At 39.9% G+C, this 23,433-nt stretch overlaps 1 protein-coding gene across 2 annotated transcripts in view; it reads left to right on the forward strand.

Moving 5' to 3' along the window:
• The first annotated feature begins 1,253 nt into the window (after window positions 1-1,253).
• Window positions 1,254-23,433, forward strand: part of LMCD1 (LIM and cysteine rich domains 1) — an 86,809-nt gene continuing 64,629 nt past the window's right edge. Inside the window, exon 1 of one of the 2 annotated variants that reach the window (XM_044662998.1) lies at window positions 1,254-1,513. In XM_044662998.1, the coding sequence (XP_044518933.1) occupies window positions 1,487-1,513 (27 nt within the window). In that variant the 5' untranslated portion in view covers window positions 1,254-1,486. The remainder of the gene's footprint in view (window positions 1,514-23,433) is intronic. The other variant, XM_044663077.1, reaches the window with a different exon arrangement.

Raw genomic sequence — 23,433 nt, forward strand, 5'->3', positions numbered from 1 at the left:
TTCCTTCCTTCCTTCCTTCCTTCCTTCCTTCCTTCCTTCCTTCCTTCCTTCCTTTCTTTCTTTCTTTCTTTCTTTCTTTCTTTCTTTCTTTCTTTCTTTCTTTCTTTCTTTCTTTCTTTCTTTCTTTCTTTCAAATAAACCCTTACCTTACTGCATATTGACTCCAAGGCAAAAGAGTGGTAAGGGCTAGGCAATGGGGGTAAAGTGACTTGCCCAGGATCACACAGCTGGGAAGTGTCTGAGGTCAGATTTGTCAAATCCTGTTTCTGATTATGATTGCCTGTATTACTTTGAGAAAGCTATTTTACCTCCATGGGCCTTGGTTTTCTCATCTGTAAAATGAAGGGATTAGACCCAATAGCCTTTGAAGTCTCAGCTCTAGATCTAAGTATATTTTGTATCAGTTTGGGAGAGTACAAAGGCAGAATGTATTTTATTCTTGTCTTTGTATCCAGTGCCCTATCCATAGTGGAGGCTTAATGCCTATTTGTGGAGTTGAATTATTGAACTGAATTCAATCGGACCCTTCCACCATCTTCATGAATGAACTGCCCACCAGCCCCATCTATGGAGCCAGGGACCGACTGGCCACATTATCTGTAGGAGGTTTGTGATCTCTGCCAAGTCTTTTCATTGCGGCTCCTCATTCTGTTTCCACCACATTGTAAAGCACCTCCAGGACTGCATCCCCCAGATTACCAGAGAGTGTTGCCAGACCTTGGAAAAAATTAGTAGATTTTGAGTCAACGCTGTGCCTGCAAACTTTGCCCCTTTCCCCCCTTCCATAAGTCAGAAATGATGGGAAGGGGAGCTTGGCTCAGAGTTTATTTTTGCATCAAGTTAACTAAATATACCCGTGTTTTCCTGGTCAAATCACACTCCCTTTTGACCTGAATGAAATACTAAATCCACACTGCTCCTCCCCTCTCTTTTCCTTTAAAGGCAAAGGCACAGGGTGGGGCGGGGCTGGGAGGGAAGGAGAGAGGAGAACAGGGAGTGTGAATTCCCGTCTCCCTACACACACACACACACACACACACACACACACACACACACACACACACACACACCAGCTCCCAGTCCAGTGGGACAGATGTGAATCAAGCCTCAGGCAGCTGGCTCAGCTTCCTGAGCCTGACGTCAGGCTGGGTGACACCTCTCCCTTCTCCTCTCTGCCTCCCAGGCAAAAGTGACAGAAGGAGCAAAGCGCGCCCTGGGATTGGCTGGAAAAGTTGGGGAGTTCTCAGCGATTGGCTGGCAAGGTTTTAGAGGGAGTCCTGGTCTCCAATTAAAGCCTCCTGAATCTGACTGGCTGAGTGCAGAGCTCACAACTGGAACTGGAGTATTATTATCCATCTCTCACCATCTCCCAGTCATCAGTCATTCAAACAAGAGCTGTCAGAAGTGTTCCCACAGCTCAGCGCAGCCAGTCCATCGGGCTGCCTACCCTGAACCTGCCTCGGTTCAAGAACAGACCCAATTAGCAATGGATCTGAACCCTGGAGTCCAGAAGGTGAGTCGAGATTTCATTTATCTCGTAAACTTTCTCTTCCAACTTTTCCTCTTTCCTGAAACTTACCTGTAATTCTCAGGACGATGGAGTATTTGCTTTTTGTTTTCCTTTCCGATTCTCATTAAGCCCAGTGCTACCTTGAAGACCTCCAGCTCTCTCTAGGGTCCCAGGTGATGGGCTCCCCAAGCTCCTTGCTCAGTCACTGCAGACCAAACCAGATCATTGTAGATCATCTGATTCCCTCACTGTCTTTATGAAAGTTTAAACAGAAGCTTTCATTTGACAGATACAACTTGTCTGTTCTCCTACTTTCCAGCACCAGGGAGGGAAGAAGAGATTTTTTTTTTCATTTTTCAAGTTGAAAAATGTGTTTTGCCAAAAGGGAAATTCTCCTTTTGCTTTCATCCTTGGGGTTTCTCCACTCACCACAGTCATGGCCAAAACGGCTTCTTCAGTGGCTGACATTGGCAGCTGGAGCAGCAATTCAAACACAAGGGAACTCGTTTCTGTCCCCAGGGTCTGCACATTTCCCTCTTGAAAAGAACTGGCCAGAAGCCCAGCAGGCAGCGTGTAAAGAATCACAGGTCATAGGAAATCAAGCTGAAGGAGAGCCTTTGCTTGTTCCCGTAGCCCAGAAGCAGGCTTTTTACCTGAACCACAGTCAAAGGAAAAAGGAAAAAAAGGCTGAGAATCACAGAATGAAAACTAGAGCCAGAAGGGACCATAGAAAGGTTCCAGTTGAACTTCCTTATTTCACAGTTGAGGATTTTGAGGCCCAAATGGGAGATGTGACTTACCTAAGGTCATATAGCTGGATGATAGCAGAGCAAAGACTAGAACTCTGATCTGATATTCAAGTTACTTTCCATATTTCTTATGACATCATGTAAGATTAAGCACTGCAAGGAGTCTAAAAGATCACCTCTTCTAATCCTTCATTTTAGGGATGCCACTGGGAGCCAGAGAGAAAAAGATAGCTAACCCTAGATAATTTAGGTAGTGTGGTAGAGGCAGGATTTGAATTCTAGCCTTCTGACTCTAAAACCAGTATTGTTTCCAATGCACTCATTTAAACTGGAAATCAGAGAGTCCACTGGGAACTTAGGCAAGGAGAGAAGATGAAATGCCAGTCTATGTCCCTCCTTGCTATTAACCCTGGAAAGGGAGCTAGCCACAGATTTCCAAGTTCCATCAAGAAGGCAAGTTTTCCAGAGGTGATCATAAATGAAATTCATTAGTGGGCCAATCCCCACTGCAGCCTCTCTGCCATCACATACTGCTTAAAGATTTCTTTGGAGTCAATAGACCAGTATCTATAAATTATACTGGGAACGCCCATGATCTGCAATGCTAACTGCTTTTATCTTATATGTCAATACTTTAATTCAGGTATGAAATAACACTAAATATAACAGAAAAATAGGATAACTGTCCTAAGAGCAAATCTGTCTGAACTCCATCAAAAAGAGAAACAGACAAATAATAATAGATGTTGATGAATTATGAATGAGACATTGATAAAAGAGCACTTAAAAGTCTGCCAAGGCTCAGGTGAGCCTTCCAATAGCTCTGTGAAGCAGGAACCACAGTTATTAACTCCATTTTATAGATAAGGAAACTGAGGCTTAGGGAGGGTAAGTTACTTTCTCATGATCACAGAACTAATTAGGGTCAGTAACGGAATACAACTTGCCACATTTCTTCTGTAAATGACCAGTGACCTCAAATTAGGATATTTATACCCAACTTGGGGGAAAAAATACTTGGTCCAAGTAGTGATATTGTGATCATCTTTTTGTTTTTGTTTTGGGGCTTGGGGAATCAAGAAAGATTGTTCCACCGGCACATGTTTTCTGCCCGATTTTCTTCCCTAGACCTAGTCAAGACAGCAGTGTAAGAAGACCATATACCTCTAGAAATTTTGTAATTTTTGTCTTTTGACTCAAGCTGATTAATTGTTAATAAGGGTGGCAGGCCCGAACCTGTTCACAGACACCCCGTGTAGCCCCATTTTGTTGTTGTATGTCTATTTTGTTTTCTTTTGCATGAGAAAACAGGATTATCTGGCTTAGAGGAAGAACATTTTCTCCTCCTTACCACCGTCAAATACCAACATCCCTGGCCTACACAGGGTGGATTTTCCATTAGGATCCAATTACAGGCTTAGAAAAGATATGTGATGGTGCAGAGATGAAAGGAAAGATAGTTTATGCCTCTTGGGATTGTGACAATCAAAAAAATGAGTATAGCTTTAGAGGTTACCAAGTGTCTTCTGTACAAAAAAGAAGGAAAAATATGTGAAAGGGGGAGTTGGCTGAGCTAAAAAGAACAGCAATCATGAAGTTTCATGTTCCTTCAAATGCATGTTAGAATACTTTATCACCTTTTTACTTATTAAACTCACAACTGAGCTGCCATTTTCCATTTGGCTGGGGGATGCATTATCACAGACATTTTGAAATATTTTCTAGGAATTTAGAGCTGAAAAGGATATGCTGTTAGAGATGGAGTCATTTCAATTAACTTACAACAGATCACTAAATAATCCCCACCCCCCAAAAAATTAAAATTAAACAAAAATCTAATAACATTGAAGTTCCCCCAAAGACCTTGCCTTGATGATTTGGTTTTTACTTAGTGGACTATACCTGACACCTGCACCTGAGGGATCATTGTACTTGCTCTTCAAAGAGAGAGCTGTCCAAATGGAGATAGCTGCCTATAAAATGGAGAGATTCCAGGATCGTTGATTTATTGTTGGATGGGACTATGGAGTCCACCAAATTCAGCTCCTTCATTTTACAGATGAGGATAGTGAGGCCTAGAAAGATCAGATGGCTTATCCAGGGTCAAGGTAGGAAAAAAATGGCAGATCTAGAATTTGAACTCTGCTCTTTTGGCTCCAGATCCATTGTTCATTTTTTTAGTCAGCAATAGAGGATCACAGACTCTCAAAGGTCATCTCAAGCAAACCCTACTTGAATAAGAATTCCCTCCACAATAAACCCTATAAAAGCCTACCCATTCTTCACCTGGAAATATTCCATGAGAAGGAGCCCACTACCTCCTGATGCACCTCATTCCACTTTGGGATAGCTGTAATTGTCAGACATGTTTCTTTTACATCAGATCTAAATTTACATCTTTGTAATTTCCCCCTCATTGTTTTAGTAATAGGGTGCACAGAACAAAGGTAACCCCTTATTCTGCATGGCTGCTCTTTTCAAGCTAACATCTCCTCCTGGTCTTGACCAGTTAATTCAAGTGATCTTCATATATCATACAGTTTAGGGATTTCCCCAACCTGGTTGTCTTCCTCTGTACACCTCCAACTTTATTGATTTAGCCCCTAAGATGATCACTAGGGGCTGAGCACAGCACTCCACATATGGTCTGAGCAGGGCAGGGTGCAGCAGAAGCCATTACCTCCTGGTTGAATCCTAGTGTTTCCTGACACCAAATCCAAGGTTCTTTCCATTAAAGTAATCTGCTAACCACTTCGACATTTTATTACTTAGTGCTTGCAGGAAAAAGCACTGATCCAAGTCATTTGTTCAGGAATTTGGGAAACCTGAAATAAAGTTCCAGCAAACAATTTATCATTGTTAACCCAATGCAATACTAGAATCCTAGATTTGAAGCTAGAAGGGACCTCAGAAACCACATGGTCTAATTCTCTCATTTTACAAATGAAGAAACTGAAATCCAGAGAGAGTTAATCATTTGCTGATGGCTATGAATAATACAGGATGCTTAAGCAGTAGTAGTTTTTGTTGTTGTTTAGTTGTGTCTGATTTAGACATGTCTGAGGTTCATGACCTCATTTGGATATTTCTTTTTGTAAAGATACAAGAGTGGTTTACCGTTTCCTTATTCAGCTCATTGTATAGATGAGGAACATGAGGCAGAGTTAAGTGTCTTGTCCAGAGTCACACAACTGAAACATGTCTGAGGCTGGATTTAAACTTGAGTCTCCCTGACTCCAGGCCTATCTCTCTATCCACTGCACCACCTAGCAGTTTAAAATTGCACCAAGATTTCTGGAATGTCCATTATAGGTAGTAACTGAGCTGGGTTTGAACTATGGTCCACTGGATTTTTTTCTAGTCTCTTCATCTTTCTTTGTTTCTTTGTTTCTTCCTTCCTTCCTTCTTCCCTCCCTCCCTCCCTACCTCCCTCTCTTCCTTCCTTCCTTCCTTCCTTCCTTTCTTTCTTTCTTTCTTTCTTTCTTTCTTTCTTTCTTTCTTTCTTTCTTTCTTTCTTTCTTTCTTTCTTTTTCTTCATTTCTTCCTCCCTTCCTTCCTTCCTCCTTGTCTTTTGTCTTAGAATGAATACTAAGTTATAGTTTCAAGGAAAAAAGTAATAAGAGCTAAGCAATTAAGGTTAGATGACTTGTCCAAGGTCACAGCTAGGAGGTGTTTGAGTCCAGATTTGAACCCAGGACCTTCCATCTCCAGTGACTCTCTCTATCCACTGAGTCACCTAACTGCCTGTGCAATAGTCTTTTTAACTGACCTTCTTGTCTCATGTTTTATTCTACTCCAACCTATTCTCCATTCTACTGATGAAGTGATTTTTCCAAAAGTGTAGATCATTTTTGCCTTTCCCACCTCCAATGGCTTCAATTACTTTCAGGACAAAATATAATCTCCTCTGTTAGGCATTTATAGTTCCTCAGTACCTGACCTCTTCCTACCTCTCCAGTTTTCTTGCACTGGACTTTCCCCTCTATACATTCTATAATCTAATTGCATTGGCCTATTTGATGTTCTTCACACAGGCTATACCATCTTCTATCTCTGGGCTTTTGCACTGACTATACTCTCTGCCTGGAATTCTCTTCTTCTCATTCTTCCTCTTAGTTTCCTGGCTTCCTTCAGCACTCAACTTAAATCACACCTACTGCAGAAGGCCATTCCTACTCCTCTACTGCTAGTGTCTTCCTTAAGATTACCTTCTATCTAGTCTATAGTTGTAGGTATCTACTTCTTTTCCTGGTATCTTTCCTCCTTGAGGAAACGGATGGAGAATTTTTTTGGCTTTCCTTTCTATTCTCAGTGCTTAGCACAGTGCCTAATAAATCCATGTTGATTGACTGATTAGGAGTCAGAGGATCAGGGTTCAATTTCTAGCTCTCTTATTTACCACCTTTATAATCTTGGACAAGTCACCTAATTTCTTTGTCCCTCAATTTCTTCATCAGTAAAATGTAGGAGTGTAATAAATGACCTCTAAGTTCCCTTCTAGCTTGAAATCTAGATCCCAAGTGGCTTCCAAGATCTCATTGAGTGTCTCTAGACTTTTCCCTATCACATCTGTCTTCCCTTTATCTCGCTCCAGGCTAGCTCTCCCCCTGGTACTCAGTGGACCTTCCTTATTTCACCTTTCATTCCTGCACTGTGCTTCTTGGCATGGTCCCCCAGCAAGTGATCCAACATAAACATGGCTCCCGGGGAATTGACATTGGCTCCTTCCATCTTCAAAACATACTAAGCTATCCCTTAAAGACTTTAATTACTATGACATTGGAAGGATGCCCGTAGGTACAGCTCCTTAGACCCAAAGTGAACTAGAGGAGAATACTCCCTGAGCCATTGCCTAGGAAAATTAACACTGAAGATATAACTTTTAAAGTTGAGGATTTTTACTGTATTATGTGGATAGGCTTCAGTTCCCAGATTGGTTGAAGATTTGCAACTGACATTTGCAAAGGCAGCCAACTTTAGATTACCTGTGGCTATGGGGAGAATAGGGATCATTAAAATCTGGAGAACAGCTGCCAACCTCAGCTTTTAATCCTTCAGTTTCAGAATCAGCACAGAGCCAACCGATTCAGCAAACATCTTTTAGGGTCTGCTGTGTTCAGGGAACTGTGATAGGTTCTGGGATCATAAAGGAAAAACAACATGGCCCCTGCCATCTTGGAGGTCACATGCTGGAGGATAGGGTTCAGTATATGCAGAGATAATTAAATTAGTATTTAGTTTGCAGGAGAGGAGAGGGGAGAGAGACAGACAGACAGACAGACAGACAGACAGACAGACACAGAGACAGAGAAAGAGAGACAGAGACAGAGAGACAGAGACAGAGAGACAGAGAGACAGAGAGAGACAGAGACAGAGACAGAGGAGAAAGGATAGCTTTTCTGATTCTATTAGGATGTAAATTTACTCATTCAGTGGAGTTTAAACTTTTCTTGACTCACCTCTTCATTAAATGATGAAGAGAACATAAGTCTCTCACCACTGTTAAGAAGGATGGAAAGAGGGGCAGATAGGTCACTTAATGGATAGAGCACCAGGCCTGGAGATGTGAAGTCCTAGATTCCAATCAGACCTTAGACACTTCCTAGCTGAGTGACCCTAGGTAAATCACTCAATCTCAGTTGTTAAACCCTTATCACCTTTCTGTCTTAGAATTGATCAACTCTAAGACAGAAGGTAAGGGTTTAAAAAATAGAAAGAAACATTTAACTTACAAATGAAAGTGCTCAGAGGTAAGGGGATGATCATGATAAATAGCTTTTTCACTGCTTTTCTTTAACTAGTTGACTAATTCTCTCCCACTACAACCCATCCTCCACTCAACTCTCAGAGTAATCTGAAATGTCTGACCATATACTCTACTACTTAATATATTACAGTGATTCACTATAACTTCTAAAATCAAGCACAAAATTCTTTGTTTATAGAAAACCACTCCCAGAGTTGAGAGGTCTTGAGTTCAAATTTGACCTCAGACACTTCAGAGCTGTATGACCATAGGCAAGTCACTTAACCCCAATTGCCTAGTCCTTGCCACTCTTTTACCTTGGAACATAAATTCCAAGTACCAATTCCAAGACAAAAGATAAGGATTTTAAAAAAGTTCTCTGGAATCTAGAGTCCCTCATAACCTGACCCAATTTTATATTTCTTATTGGACAGAGAAAAGAAGTTCTCCACCTAACATCATACAATAAGTGACAGCTAGGATTTGAACTCAGATCTTGGGAAAATGACCCGAAAAAGTATTTCTGCTGGAGGCAAAAGATTGATTCTACGGAGGATTTTAGCTCAAGAAGTAGCTAGGACTTCAAAATCTGGCTAGTCTAACTCTCTATTATCACAGTGGAGAAAACTGAGTCCCGAGGTCTTTAAGGAATTTGCCTAATTTCATGCAGGTACTAAGTATTAGAAGAAAGACTTTTACTCGAAGTCCTGTGTCTTCAGATTTAACATCTGAAGGCTAATGTGAGAAAACCACTGTTCTTCAAAATAAAACCTTTCTTTTAAAAAGACCTTCCTTTTCCATTCCTGACAGGCATCACCACTCAAGGGCTCAATTGATGATTAAATGGATTTGACCCTGATATTACTTACCTGCCCCTTAGCTCTGGAACTTTCTAGTGTATCTGCTGGCAATTTATAACATCTTTTAAATTTATCATCTTTCAATCTCATCTCATATATATGCAATGTCATTTCTTTGTTTCAACCCTTATCTTCTATCTTAGAATCAATTCTAAGTATCAGCTCTAAGGCAGAAAAACGGTAATGACTAGGCAATTGCACTTAAGTGACTTGTCCGGGGTCACACGGCTAGGAAGTATCCGAGGCCAGATTTGACCCTGGGTCCTCCAGCTCTAGGGTTGGTGCTTTAACCACTGAACCACCTTGCTATTCCCACAAGGCCATTTCTAATAGCTGAATTTGTATCAGGGTCTAATCTCATTCAAGTCTATGGTGGAAGAGTATACATGACTCAAATCTCATTTATTATTATTGCAACAACAAAAGTAGATGTCTTTGTAAGAAACACACTCTGTGTGTTCCATGCACACACACACACACACACACACACACACACACACACACACCACTTGCTTTCTGCAGGCAGTCTAGATTCTCTGTACTATTAGCTTATACAATCCACAATAAGACAGAATCTGTAGCAAACTTGCTTTCCTCTTCAGGCAGTGGGCAGAGAGAGATCCAGGGACAGATTCTGTTAATGCAAGGATGCTAGGGGTCAGTGGTTATTGTTATAGGCTGCCTATACAGATTATAGATTATAGAAAAAGTCTGATCCAAGGTTCACCAAATTCCCCAGATGTTGTCCAGAAACTCCTTCCTCTTCTGACCACCCACTTTGCACTGATGTCTATTGGTCCAGGCCAGATGCATATTAAGAGCAAGTTAATGCCATCCTGTGGGGCTAGCCATTTGATGGTTGCCTGAGGCAGCTGTTGCTGTCATCCTCCAGGCCACTGAGTTGTCCCCTGCTTCCCCCATAGACTGCTAAACTCTGGAGGCAAATGGAGAGGAATAAAAGAGATGAATTTAAAGGAACCAAAAACACAATTTTAAACATGAAAACCTCCTAAGAAAAGACTACAAAGTTGATGCTAACATACTCCAAGTATGTTTACCGCATGTAAATGTGCTCCACTTATTTCTTATGTCTAGATTTGGCCTTCAAAAGAATCCTAGAGATCTGCTGTCTTGGAGCTTCCAGGAAATACAAGTCCAGGGCACGTACTTGGCCTCTGGGATGTGTATCATTGCTTGTCTAATTGGTCTGACTCATGGTCTGCCTTGTAACATGTGAATCAGAACCAAACAAAACACTGGGCCCAAGCCCCCACTCGGACATACTTTAAAAGGAAATGCTATTTCTATTTCATAGACCCATGAACACTGAGGAACCCATTATAAATCCTTCAATCTGAAGAGAAAGAGCTGAGCACTCTGTTAGATTATCTGGCAGCTGTTTCTAATCCTGCCTGTTTGTTTATGGACTGATCTCGGTTTTCTGTACTTAAACATTGGGTTTTTGTTAGAATTCCCTTTGAGGATGGAATACAAATCAAGCATAGACTGTGAATTCAATTCAACAAAAATTTAAGTGCCTACTGTGCTCTAGCCACTGGGCTTGGAATCGATGATACACGATGTTGATACACACAGGGTAGTCCTTATCCTCCCAGAGTTTACATACATTTTAATGAAGGTGGGATGAGGAAGATGAGACACTAGTAAGCAGACAAATAAAACAAAGGTTTGGGGGATGTTGTTATTTTTTAAAACTCAGTCTCCTATCCTAAAGAAGTTTACATTCTACTGGAGACTGGGTATGTAATTAGGTAGCATCAATATATTAGAGAGAGAGGGATATAAATGGATGGATAGATGGAAAGATAGATGGTAGATGGACAGACAGACAGATGGATAGATAAAAAGATATCCAGAGAGACATACAGATAGGCAGGCAGGCAGGCAGACAGAAAGAGATAGATAGATAGATAGATAGATAGATAGATAGATAGATAGATAGATAGATAGATAGATAAATGAATTGATGGAAAAATAGATGCTAGATGGATAGAGATAGATAGTGAGAGAGCTAGAGAGATAGACAGACAGATGGATAAATGGATGGATAGATGGATAGATGGGCAGATGAATGGATAGACAGGCAGGCAGGTTGGCAGATACATACATACACACAAAGAGATACATAAATACATGCATGCATGCATACATGCATAAATACATAGATATATAGATATGTAGATACATGGATACATAGATAGATGATAAATAGATGAGTAAATGCAAAGAATATGCAAAGAGATGCAAAATAATTTCAAGAAAGAGGGAATTCTAATAGCTCTATTCAAATATTTGGAGGACCATTACATAGAAGAGGAATTAGACTTGATCTCTAGATCTCTAAGTTGAAGTTGGATATTTTGTAGCCTACAAAAAATAGTAATGACATTCTTGGTTTTTATTATATTTTTAAAGAGATATGAGGAATCATAGATATCTACTATACCCATGGGGCAGCTAAATGGTGCAATGTATAGTATATTAAGTCTGGAGTCAGGAAGATGAGTCTTCCTGATTTCAAATTTGGTCTTAAACATTTACTAGTTATTTGACCCTGGGCAAGTTACTTAACCCTATTGGCCTTAGCTTCTTCATCTATAAAATGAGCTAGAGAAGGAAATGGCAAACTATTCCATTTTCTTTGCCAAAATTTTTCTTTGTCCCAATGGGGTCATGAAGAGTCAGACACAACTGAAAGAACTGAGCAACAGTAAACATATCCATAGTACTTTATCATTTTCAAAGTGTTTTTATATTGGACTTGAAGTCAGGAGACCAGAGTTCAAATGTTGACCCTAGTACTTCCTTATTGCATAAACATGGGGCAAATCACTTCTTTTTCCAAGACTCAGTTTCCTTATCTAGAAAATAGGTCTATTAATAGGAGAAGGAAAGAAAAATGGAATGTGTAATTTTATTACACCTAGTATGAGTCAAGCACTTTTCTTTTTACTTATGTTATCTCATTTGATCCTTACCACAACTTTGTGAAATACTTGCTATCATTATCTCTCATTTCAGATTGAGGAAACTGAGGCAAAGAGAATTTAAGTGATTTGACCAGGGTCTTCCTGACTCCAGGCTAGCTACCTCAAAACCTGAGCTCTCCTACCATCCATGGTCATGGTGGGGAAAGTGCCTTTTTAAATCCCAGGGAGCAATAAAAATGGAAAGTCTTTATTCATTGAAATTCCACCCCCTCCCCACAATAATCTTGAAAAGGAAACCAATGCAGTATCAATGTCCCTCATTCATCGGATCAATCATAGAAGGGGGATCTGTGAAGAGTTATTAACTCAAATCTACCAAGGGATAAGGGTTTCCATTTTATGCCTTCACATCAGGTTGTTACTGAAGAGCCCTTTCTCAGTCACTATGAGCCTCTAATCCTAATGAGGTGCATATCAGACCTTCAGCAAAATTGTTACATGGGTGGATACTGTGTCCCTTTTCCCTTACTTGTAATTCCTGTTTTTTCCCGTTTCAGTAGCTACCTCTATTGACCCCAGGGACAACGGCCCACTTTGGCATGTTTTCTTGTCCAAGGTCTCATGCTTACAAAATCACAGACTCTCTAAGCTAGAAGGGTTTTGGTCTGTCTAACCTAGCCCTGAAGAGTTCCCTTTGCAGTATTCCTCACCAGTGTTCATCCAGACTTGGCTAGAAGACTTATAATAAATGGAATCTGGTTCCCTCTGAAGGAAGCCTGTTCCTCTTTTGAAGAGCTCAAATTATTAGGACAGTCGTCCTTAAAACAAGATCAGATCTATCTCTTTTTTGTTTGTTTATTTTTAACTTTATTTTATTCTGTTTTATTTTTTCATTTAATAACAAATTTCCACATAAGTTTTCCTAAGTTATATGATCCAAAATTGCGTCTGTCTCTTTCTCCCTCCCACCTCCCAGAGCTGGCAAGAAATCCAGTCTGGGTTATACATGTATTATTGTGCAAAACATTTCCATATTTTCATATTTCTGTATATTAATAATCTTATAAAACCAAAACCCCAAAACATATACCCAGATAAACAAATGATAAATCATATGCTTTCATCTGCATTCCTACTCCAACAGTTCTTTCTCTGGAGGTGGATAGCATTCTTTTTCATAAGTCCCTCGAATTTGTTCTGGATCTTTATATTGCTGTTAGAAGCAAAGTCTCATGTTTGATCACTCCACAATATTGTTGTTACTGTATACTGTGTTTTCCTGGTTCTGCTTATTTCACTTTGCATCAATCCATGAAGATCTTTCCAGTTATTTGTGAAATCCTCCTGTTCATCATTCCTTACAGCACAATAATATTCCATCACTATCATATATCACAATTTGTTCATCTATTCTTCAATTGAGGAACATCTCATTAGTTTCCAATTCTTTTCCACCATGAAAAGAGCAACTATAGATATTTTTGTACAAACAGGTCCTTTCCCATTTTTAAAATCTCTTTGGGATAAGGACCTAGTAATGGCATTAATGAATAAAAAGGTACGAATTCTTTTATAGATTTTTTTGAGAAAATTCCAAGTTGTCCTCCATTGATAAATGTTGGAGGGGCTGTGGTAAATTAGGACAATTTACCACAGCCCCTCCAACATTTATTATTTTCCTTTATTGTCATATTGACCAATGTGATAGGTATGAGTTGGTGCTTTGGAGTTGTTTTACTAAGGCTCGCATTTCTAGTACAATATTAAATAGTAGTCATGATAACAGGCATCTTTGCTTCATTTCTCAGTTTATTGGGAAGGCTTCTAACTTATCCCCATTGCAGATGATACTTGCTACTGGTTTTAAATAAATGCTATTTATTATTTTAAGAAAAGGCCTTTTTATTCCTATGCTTTCTAGTGTTTTTAATAGGAATGAGTGTTGTATTTTATTGAAGGTTTTTTCTGCACCTACTGATATCATCTTGTGATTTCTGTTAGTTTTCTTACTGATATGGTCCATCATACTGATAGTTTTCCTAATATTAAACCAGCCTTGCATTCCTGATATAAAGCCCACTTGGTCATAGCAAAGGATCTTTGTGATATATTGCTGTAGTCTCTTTGCTAGTATTTTATTTAAGATTATTGCATCTATATTCATTAAGAAAATTGGTCTATAATTTTCTGTCTCTGTTTTTTGTCTTCCTGGATTAGGTTATCATCACCATATTTGTGTCACAAAAAGAATTTGGTACAGTTCCTTATTTGCTTATTTTGCCAAACAGTTTGTATAATATTGGGATTATTTGTTCTTTAAATGTTTGATATAATTCACTTTGTGAATCCATCTAGCTCTGGGGATTGTTTCTTGAGGAGTTCATGGATGGCTTGTTCAATTTCTTTTCTGAGATGGCATTATTTAAATATTCTATTGTTGGTGTAGGTTGGGTCCTGGGATCCAGATGTTGGCCTATTCCAAAGCTCAGAACCTGGCACAATTCTTGGGGATTGGTAGGCCAGCACACCTCTGTGTGCAGTTTTACTTTCAGTTTCCTTTATCCCATGAAAACTGACCCTCTCTGCCTATCTTTCCAGTTGTTTTCCCCAGGAGAGCCCTCTCTCTCCATCTTGTTGTTGATGTTTTACTCCTGTCATTTTGAGGCACTTTCTAAAGATTGGTTTGAAAGTATTCTCAAAGAGGTTTCAGCTTTCACTGCTACTAAGTCACCATCTTGGATCCATCCCCTCAGATCTAAATCTTTGACACACCTTTCTAATGGTCTTAGTTCTGTCTTGAGTTAAGCCAAACAAGTCCCATCTCTCTCCCATCTGATAGACCTTTGAATGCTACCAGATATCTATTACATATTAGGTTAATTCAAGTCAACAAGTATTTTTATTATATTATTATTATTACAATGTGCCATGCACTATGCAAAGTGCTAAAGAGGCAAAAACTGCAAAAGAAAGTCCCTGATCTCAAGGGACTCCTCCCAGTCTACTGAGGAAAACAACATGCAAACAGCCATGTGCCAATAAGATAGATATAGGAAGGCACAAACATTAATGAGTATTGGAAACGGTTTCTTGTAGAATATGGAATGTAGATAAATGTCTCCAATTCCTTTACCTAATCCTCATATGAACTCGAGGCCCCTCATCATCCTTGTTACTGTTCTCTAGTTTATCAATATCATTCCTAAAATTCAATATTTCAATCTGAACCTTTGCCACTCCCTCTCTCCTGTAAGAATTTCTTTTTCCTATAACACATTAATTTCTATTTAAGAGTTATGGATTAGGCAGAATTTTTTGTGTGTTCCTGTGTCTGGGTCCAGGATCAGAAATTCTGCTTTTTACATTTTTCTTTGTCCTTGGGAATCTCAATGAATTCAAAAGTTGGTTAATGGAAAATTCAAAAAATGAATACAAAAGTTGGTTAATGGAAAAGAGAGACAAGGATTCTCTTCCTGCCTTCATCACATGGATCTGGGAAAGGGTGAGATTTTGATGGACTGCCTCCTATTTACCAATTAGAGCTATGTTAGTATATTCAAAGGAGGAGCTAACTAACAAGCTCTTTAAACTCTGTGGATCCGCCTGATAAGTTTCAGGGTCTTTGGTCATTGGAGAGGGTCACTGACCTATTACTCTATTGTTTACAGTGCAAGCATAGCCAATAAATTGATTTTCTTACCCAAAACCAGTCTCTAGAAATAATTTTAATCATGACATACCCCAAGTTAACCAATCCTGGGTTCCAGGCCTTCAGAAGCCCACTTGGATCTCTGCTACCTATCTGTGCCAATATATTTATAGCTAGTAACAGACTGATGTTTTATTCTGACCCATTTATCACATTTGTATTTTTAATGGGCTTCTTTGGAGCAAATGACAAAGATGTCACAGGTAGGCTGGTGGTTTTGCATGGGGCAGTCCTTTTAGTATTCTTTGGGTCGTATAATCCAAGTGGCTACATTTTCTACCTATGTATAGGACCATCATCATCCCAAGTCATTTTTTATTTTTATAGAAGACATATAGTTCTTTTATGAACACTGAGAACTTTATTATGTGTTAGAAATGTCAATGGGACCAGAGCGAGCCATATCTAATGAAATTTCAAAAAAATAAAAGAGAGGATTCTTGTCTCATCTCTCCCAGTAAACAGGCAGCCCTTAAGTTGCTGCCATCTATTTGGGCACTATGACTAACAGGTTTTTCCAGGTACTGATTCATGAGGCTCCCAAGAGAGGTCATCGAGACACATAAATCCATAAAAGGCCAAAGGGAATAGGATATGCCCCCTGACTTGCCCACCTCCTTTATTAGGAAAGTGACTTACAGAGATCCTTGTCTCTCCCTTGTCCTGGTTTCCTTGAAGACATATTGTCCATCATCTATCTCGCTCAGTATATGGTGATTATATAAGTCTATACTTTCTCTTCTTTTTGTCTGATTCAGTGTTTTAACCTTTTTAGAAAGCGATCATTATTTCTTACACTCAACAGAAAATGGGCTTGTAGGTATGGATTTAAAGACTAGGAGGGACCTTAGAATCTAGTTCTTTTGTTTTACACATAAAACTAAAACCCAAAGTAGTTAATTTGTACCAGTTCATGCTGCAGGCAGTAAATAACAGAGTAAGGAACCCTTTGGACTCCAGATTCAGTGTTCTTCCCAAGAATAAACAAGTGAATTTTTAAAGCTGATTTTTAGCTAATTGTTGGTTTGTTTTGTTTGTTTTGTTCTTTAATTTCGGACCCTACTTGTAATTTCTTTGGTACGGGGAAGTGAAGGCAAAGAAAAGTCCTCTCCCAAATCAAAATAGCATCTGCTTTTTAAATTTATAGTCATATACAAATGCCTGGACCTCTGAGAGGTCAAATGACTTTGTAAGGATGAACTAAAACCTAGGCTTGCATTCTACCCGCTATGTCAGAGTGTCTCTGGTGCCTCTTTCCTCTACTGGATGGCTTATAAGAGTATAAATTTCATGGAAGGGTCTAAGATTAAGAACCACGAAATACTATAAATACAATCTAGTTCAATCTCCCAGTTTTACAGATGGGAAAACTGAAGCCTGGAGGGTTAAGTGACTGTCCTGAGGTCACACAGGTAGTGTGGAACTGGGCTAAATTTCCAAGCCATGGTTCACTGACTCCAAATCCAATGTGCTTTCCAGTACGCTATGTTGGGGCTATGTCTCCTTCATCTTTCTCTATCCTGTCACTCTAGCATAGTGCTCTGAATCTAACAGTTCTGAAATAAATGCTTTTGGAATTGGATGGATTTGGGATGGATCTTCTATCTATTTAGACAAGCTTTGGTAATCTAATAGCAGAATCAGAAAGAGCATGAATCGGTGTGGCTTACAACTAAATTTCACCTTTATTTCCCATTCCATCTATCTGAATACTAATTTGGGAAATGAATATCTTTGCCCTTTCATTCACTCCAGCTTTGTGGCCTGAGGAAACATGTTTTAATTTATCCCTCCCTACACCAGCTGCACTCCCTTCTTTTCATCTGAGCCCTTATTCTCCTTCCCTTCTAGCCCAAATCCATTCCACGACAATGAGGTGGCAGAAAGAGCCTGCCAGCCTGGCACGGTGAGAACCTGAGAAGGCAGTTACTTGAGAGGCCAACATTCTGAAAGCAAGCCCAGGAACACTTTCCTAATATCCTTGTCCCCAGTGAGCCTGGCTTTTCTAAGTCACAGCTTTGCTCTGCAACCAAAGGCACTGAGAAGTCATAGAACAAAAATTGAGAAGAGGAGGGCTCCCCCCAAAAATGCACCCCCGAGCTCAGGCCAGGGGTGGTGACCTATATAACCACCCATCTGCCAAGCAGAGTACACTATGTCCTGGCAAAAGACAAAATACCATTTAAGGCGTGATGTGGAAAGGGTGTGCTCAGCACTTCACCTTTAACTTAGAAAACCATTTAAATAATTAGAGGAAAGAAAACTCAAATAGGAATTCTTGATGAGCTGTGAAGAAGAAAACAAGCCCTTCTGAAATGTGGAAACTTGGTTAACGAGATCCAAAATCTCACGTTAGAGGCAGTTCCCTCATGGCATTCTCATTGCAGATTTTTGTCAGGCCGTAATGTATATTTTTCCTTGTGAAATATCACAAATCTCTGGAGCTTTGCAGTGCCTGTCCCACACTGAAATGCCGAACACATGGTTTTGATATCAAAATGCCACTAGGGTGATTGTTCTTGACTTTTGACAGTTGCTTACGGTTACATTAGAAAGAACCAGACAGCCTGCATGGTTCTCTGCCAGTTATCTGGAGAATGAAATTAGAGGGATCATCCTCCTGTTTATAGGGGCCCAGAGAATAGACAGGGTGGGTGGAAAAGGTATCCTGCCTCATCCTTGCCTCCCTGGGCAGCCATTAGACTTCAACGGATGGTGGAAAATCATTCCATTGAAGTACTTGGAACTTACTAGAAGGAACATGGGGATGGGACTGTGACTTTTTTTTTTAAGATAGATTAACTAGACTTGGACTTATTTGTCTTAAAAAGAGAAAGATGGGAATCCATCCAAGTCTCTAAACAGTTGAAGGGGATGGAGAGAGGAGCAGAGAGATGGTTCACCAAATCCTGGAGTCCAAGAATGCCAAGAGTCCTGGGGCCTCCCTTGTAGCTTTCTGTCCTAAAATAACCTCTGCAGAAAAGAGGTTATTTAGGAAACAGAGAAAGTTATCCTTTATGTAGTTGGTAGGGAGCTTAAGGGACTTTAAGGTCATGGTCCCACGAGGTGGAGCAGGCTCAAGTGGTTGAGATGAATTCATGAGTGACAGGTCCTTTGGGAGTTGTGGAGGGAAATTAGAATGTTTGGAATACATCTCTAACCTTTTCCAAGAGTCCATGTGGCAGACAACAGTGTCTTCCCATTTCTCTCTCTCTTTTTTAAACCTTTACCTTTTGTCTTAGAATCTATACTGTGTATTGGTTCTAAGGCAGAAGACTGGTAAGGGCTAGGCAATGGGGGGTAAGTGACTTGCCCAGGGTCACACAGCTAGGAAATATCCGAGGTCAGATTTGAACCCAAGACCTCTCATCTCTAGGTCTGGCTCTTAATCCACTGAACCACCCAGCCGCCCCCACCACACTTATTTTCTTATTCCATTATCTTTCCCACTCTGATAGTTGTGAGGTGGAATGCCAGAGTGGCTATAACTTGCAATTCTCTAATTATTAGTGACTTAGAGCATATTAATATGATTTGGGGGCTCTCAATTCACTGAGACACCTAGGTGCCCCCTTCCCATTTTTCTTGGTGCCTCTGTCAGAAAGAGAAAGCTGGTCTAGGTTACACAGAAACAGCCAAATGGTCATCCAGCCTCTACCTCAAGAACTCCAGTGAAGGGGAACACATTTAATGCCTTCCAAAGCAATCTTTTTCCACTTGGGGACAATTCTAACATGTTAGGGTTATCTTTTTGAACCTTCCATTCATTGTGCCCATGTCTGCCCTCTGTGAACAAGCTGAATGAGTCAAGACTTTCTTCAAATACTTGAAGATAGCTTTATCTTTCCCTTGGAGTCTTCTCTTCTCCATGTTAAGCACAGAATCACTTTTCATATGGTGTGAACTCAACTCCACTATTCTGGTTGCCCTCCTCTGGTCTCTATCCAGTGTATTATCCTTTCTAAAGTATCCAGCTCCAGCTTAATACATTAGTCCAGATGTGGTTTGATCAGGATGGATCATAGTAGGACTAAGCATTCCTTATTCCTGGAAGCTAAGGCTCTAAATGCAGCTCAAAATCACATTAGCTTTTATGGCCACCATATCTCTTCTTGTCTCATATTTGGCTTGCAGTTCACTGAAACCCTCAGATTTATTTCAAATGGACTGGCACCTGACCATGCCTTCTAGCCAACTTGTACTTCAGCTGGTAATGTCTTGCTTTATACTTCCTTCATTGCTTTCCTCGTGCCAAGGACACCCACCTCTGCTCGAGGTGTACCACACACCCAGAATGCTCTCTCCCCCTCATTTTCTCTGAACCAAATCCTTCTTGCCCTTCAAGTTCAAGCTCAAATCCCCATTATTTATAAGATTTTTCAGACTGATCTAACCAAGAGGAATAGCTCTCCATTAACTCATAGTACTCATTGTCTTGCCATCTTTAAAGGTTAATAATGTGTGTATTTCCTTATTAATATTTCTTGCATTAGAACCAAGAGGTAAATGATATATTTGCTTATCATTTATCATACTTTTTGTGTATTTATGCATTTTCCTGAGGCAGAAGATAAAGCCATGGATCTGGAGTCAGAAAGACCAGAATTCCAATCCAGCATTAGCCATTGATTAGCTCTGTGACTCTGGCAAGTCACTTAAAACTGCCGTTTGTCTCAGTTTCCTCAGGCATAAAATAGGGATCATGGAAAGCATCTACCTCACAAAAGCCATTGCAAAGATCAAATAATATTTGTAAAAATGCAATTTAGCTATTTTACAAAAGTACAAAGAAAATGAAGAAGAAATATGAGAAGGAAAGGTGGCAGCTAGGAAAGTTTTATGAAGAAGGACCTAAACAGGACTTTGAGGGCAGAGAGAATTTACATTAAATATCACCTCATCTGGCTGTTAGTTCAATCATTAAATACTTGTCAAATGCCTTACTGTGTGCCAGGACCTGCTCTAAGCAGCGAGGATCCAAAGAAAGTAAAAAGAGAGTCCTGACGCTATCGGTGGCATTGATACTACAGGGTGTGATCCCTGCTTTAAACAAAGAACTCGTTGTTTCCTTAGCCCCAGATTCAGTCCAACAGGGCTGATGAGAGACAGCAGGATAAGCGGCAAAACCAGTACTAGAAATTCTGGGCCTGAGATACATACTATCGAATATGCTCAGGGCAAGAGATGTGTACATTCAACTTTTAGAGACAGATACTATTGGAAGGGGAAAAAATATTGGACCTTGGACTCATTGTCCAATGAGTGGAGAGACCTTGGGATCATGGATGGAAACAGAATCATTGAACTGGAAAGTTAGAAGGAACTACCCCATCCACAGAAAAATCCTCCTGGGGGCACCTGGGTGGCTCGGTGGATAGAGTACCAGGCCTAGAGATGGAAGGTCCTGGGTTCAAATATGACCTCAAACACTTCCTAGCTATGTGACCCTGGGCAAGTCACTTAACCCTCATTGCCTAGCCTTTACCTCTCTTCTGCCTTGGAACCAATACACAATATTGATCCTAAGACCAAAGTTAAGGGCTTAAAAACATTTTTTTAGTTTAAAAAAATTTTAATTAATAAAAAAAGAATTTAAAAAAGAATCCTCCCTCTAATATACTCACCAAGTAGCTGTTGAAGATCTCCCAGGAGAGGGAATTTATCACTTCTCAAGGCAACCCATTCTACTTTTGAACAGCACTCATTATTGAGAATTTTTTTTAATCTCTTTTCCTCCCTGCTATCAAGCCTAAATGTATCTTTTTGCGGCACCCACCCATCTCCCTTAGTTATACCTTATTGGGCAAAATAACTTTAAACTTAAAAAAAACTTTAAACTTAAAAAACAACTTTAATACTATTTAGATGGTGCAGTAGATAAGAGTGCCAGGTCTGGAGTCAGGTATTCATCTTCCTGAGTTCAAATCTGGCCTGAGACATTTACCAACTATGTCATTGGGCAAATCACTAAGTCTTGTTTGCCTCAATTTCCTCATCTGTCAAATGAAATAAAGAAGGAAATAGCAAACCACTCCAGCATCTTTACCAAGAAAACCAAAAATGAGGTCACAAACTAAAATGACTAAACAATAATAACAATGTCTAGTAAATATCTGAGGTGAGATTTGAACCTAGGTCTTCCTGATTCTAAGTCCATAAAAGTAATAAAATGTAATCTAGATTGTAATAAATTTACATAATTTTATTATGCCTTAATTAATATTACACAATAATATTCTTATGTCTTTTTAAAAAAAACTTTATTTTCCATCTTGGAGTCAATACTGTGTATTGATTCCAAGGCTAAAGAGCAGGAAGGGCTAGGCATTGGGGGTTAAATGACTTGTTCAGGGTCACACATCTAGGAAGTTTCTGAGGCCATATTTGAACCTCAAACTTCCCATCCCTAGGCCTGGCTCTCAATCCACTGAACCACCCAGCTTCCCCTAGTATATCTTTTTACTTTTATCATTAATATATTAATAATAAATAATAAACCAATATAATAAAACATAATTAATATTATCTAATAATATTAAAATAACTTTACATAAAATGTATCATAAAAAATAATAAAATCATGCACAAAGGCCTCTTAAAGATTTGAATACAACCACCACGTCCCCTTTGATTCTTCTAGGACACTGGAAGAGTTCATTCTAGGAAGACAGCCCTGTGGGCAATAAAAACAGGACAGGGTTGGGCCACGGAGGAGCTCACCTGGGTTGCAGCCCTGTTCAGTGGGGAAGAAGTTGGCAATCTGGCACCTTCCTATTTTAGCTAATTATTATTGCTAATGATGTGCTGAGCTCAGTTGTTTCTACCTGTAGAAAGAGTACACAGGCTGTCAGCACCTGGGAGCCAAGGCTTGTTCTGACCTAGTTATGGTTCTGATTATAGATTATAGTGGTGTCAGAGGAGAATTAGAGGAGGTTGGTGAGGAGGGGAAAGTGGAAGGAATGGCAACAAGGCCTCTATCCAACTGAAGCCTCCAACCTTTAATATAATATCCACAAAGTTCAGCCAGTTTCATTCTTCTCCAGACTTGTTTCTACAGATATTTTTGCTTTGTGCGTACACGAAAGAGCCAGAACTTAACTTCATTTTAATTATGATCATAGATTTAGATTTGGAAGGGATTTTAGAGATCCAAAGGTAAGAATAATAAATAGCATTTATATACTACTTTAACATTTACAAAACATTCAATACCCCGTTCCCCATTTTACAGAGAAGTAAACTGAGGCTCAGAGGCTTAAGTCACCCACTCAAGAGTCACAGAACTAGTCAGTGTCCCAATTTGGATGCCAACTCCAGCTTTCCTGCCTCCAGGTCCCGTGCTCTCTAGCTAAGATGCCACATTTCCTCTGTTGTTTCAAAACTTATGCCTGGAACTTCAGTTAAGCCTCCCCTTTCTGCCTGGGAGTCTCAAGAGAACCAACTCTACAAAGAACTCCTCCACCGAGGCTTCCAGCTCGCCTAGAATAATCACTTTGGAAATCTCTTGCCTTCTCCTCCATCAAGACAGTCTGAGCACATGCTAGAGAGTGACAGCCTTAAAGTTGACCCAAAATCTGTTTGAAGGGACTGAAAGTTCCTATCAGTTCCTATTTTTCAGTTTCTGAAGCTTACTAGGTTTTTGAAGCCCCAATTTAAGACAATTGGAAAGGTTTCTTTCCCCTGTTTAGTTGTCCTCTCTTCTGCCCTCACCCACTTTCCTTTCCAGAATTCCCTCATCTTGACTGAAAAAAGGCTCTTTTGCCAAGTACACGCTCTTCCACGTACAAGAGATTGGAGGCTCTGGAACCATCCAGTGCCCTTTTGGCCTGAAGGCTGAGTGCTGGCAATCCCATTCTTTAAACAAGCCCCAGCTCTCCTCACCTATGACTGCTTTGTAATTCCAGCCAA

The sequence above is a fragment of the Gracilinanus agilis genome, chromosome 1 (genome assembly GCF_016433145.1).
Source record: "Gracilinanus agilis isolate LMUSP501 chromosome 1, AgileGrace, whole genome shotgun sequence".
In the NCBI taxonomy this organism is placed as follows: Eukaryota; Metazoa; Chordata; class Mammalia; order Didelphimorphia; family Didelphidae; genus Gracilinanus; species Gracilinanus agilis.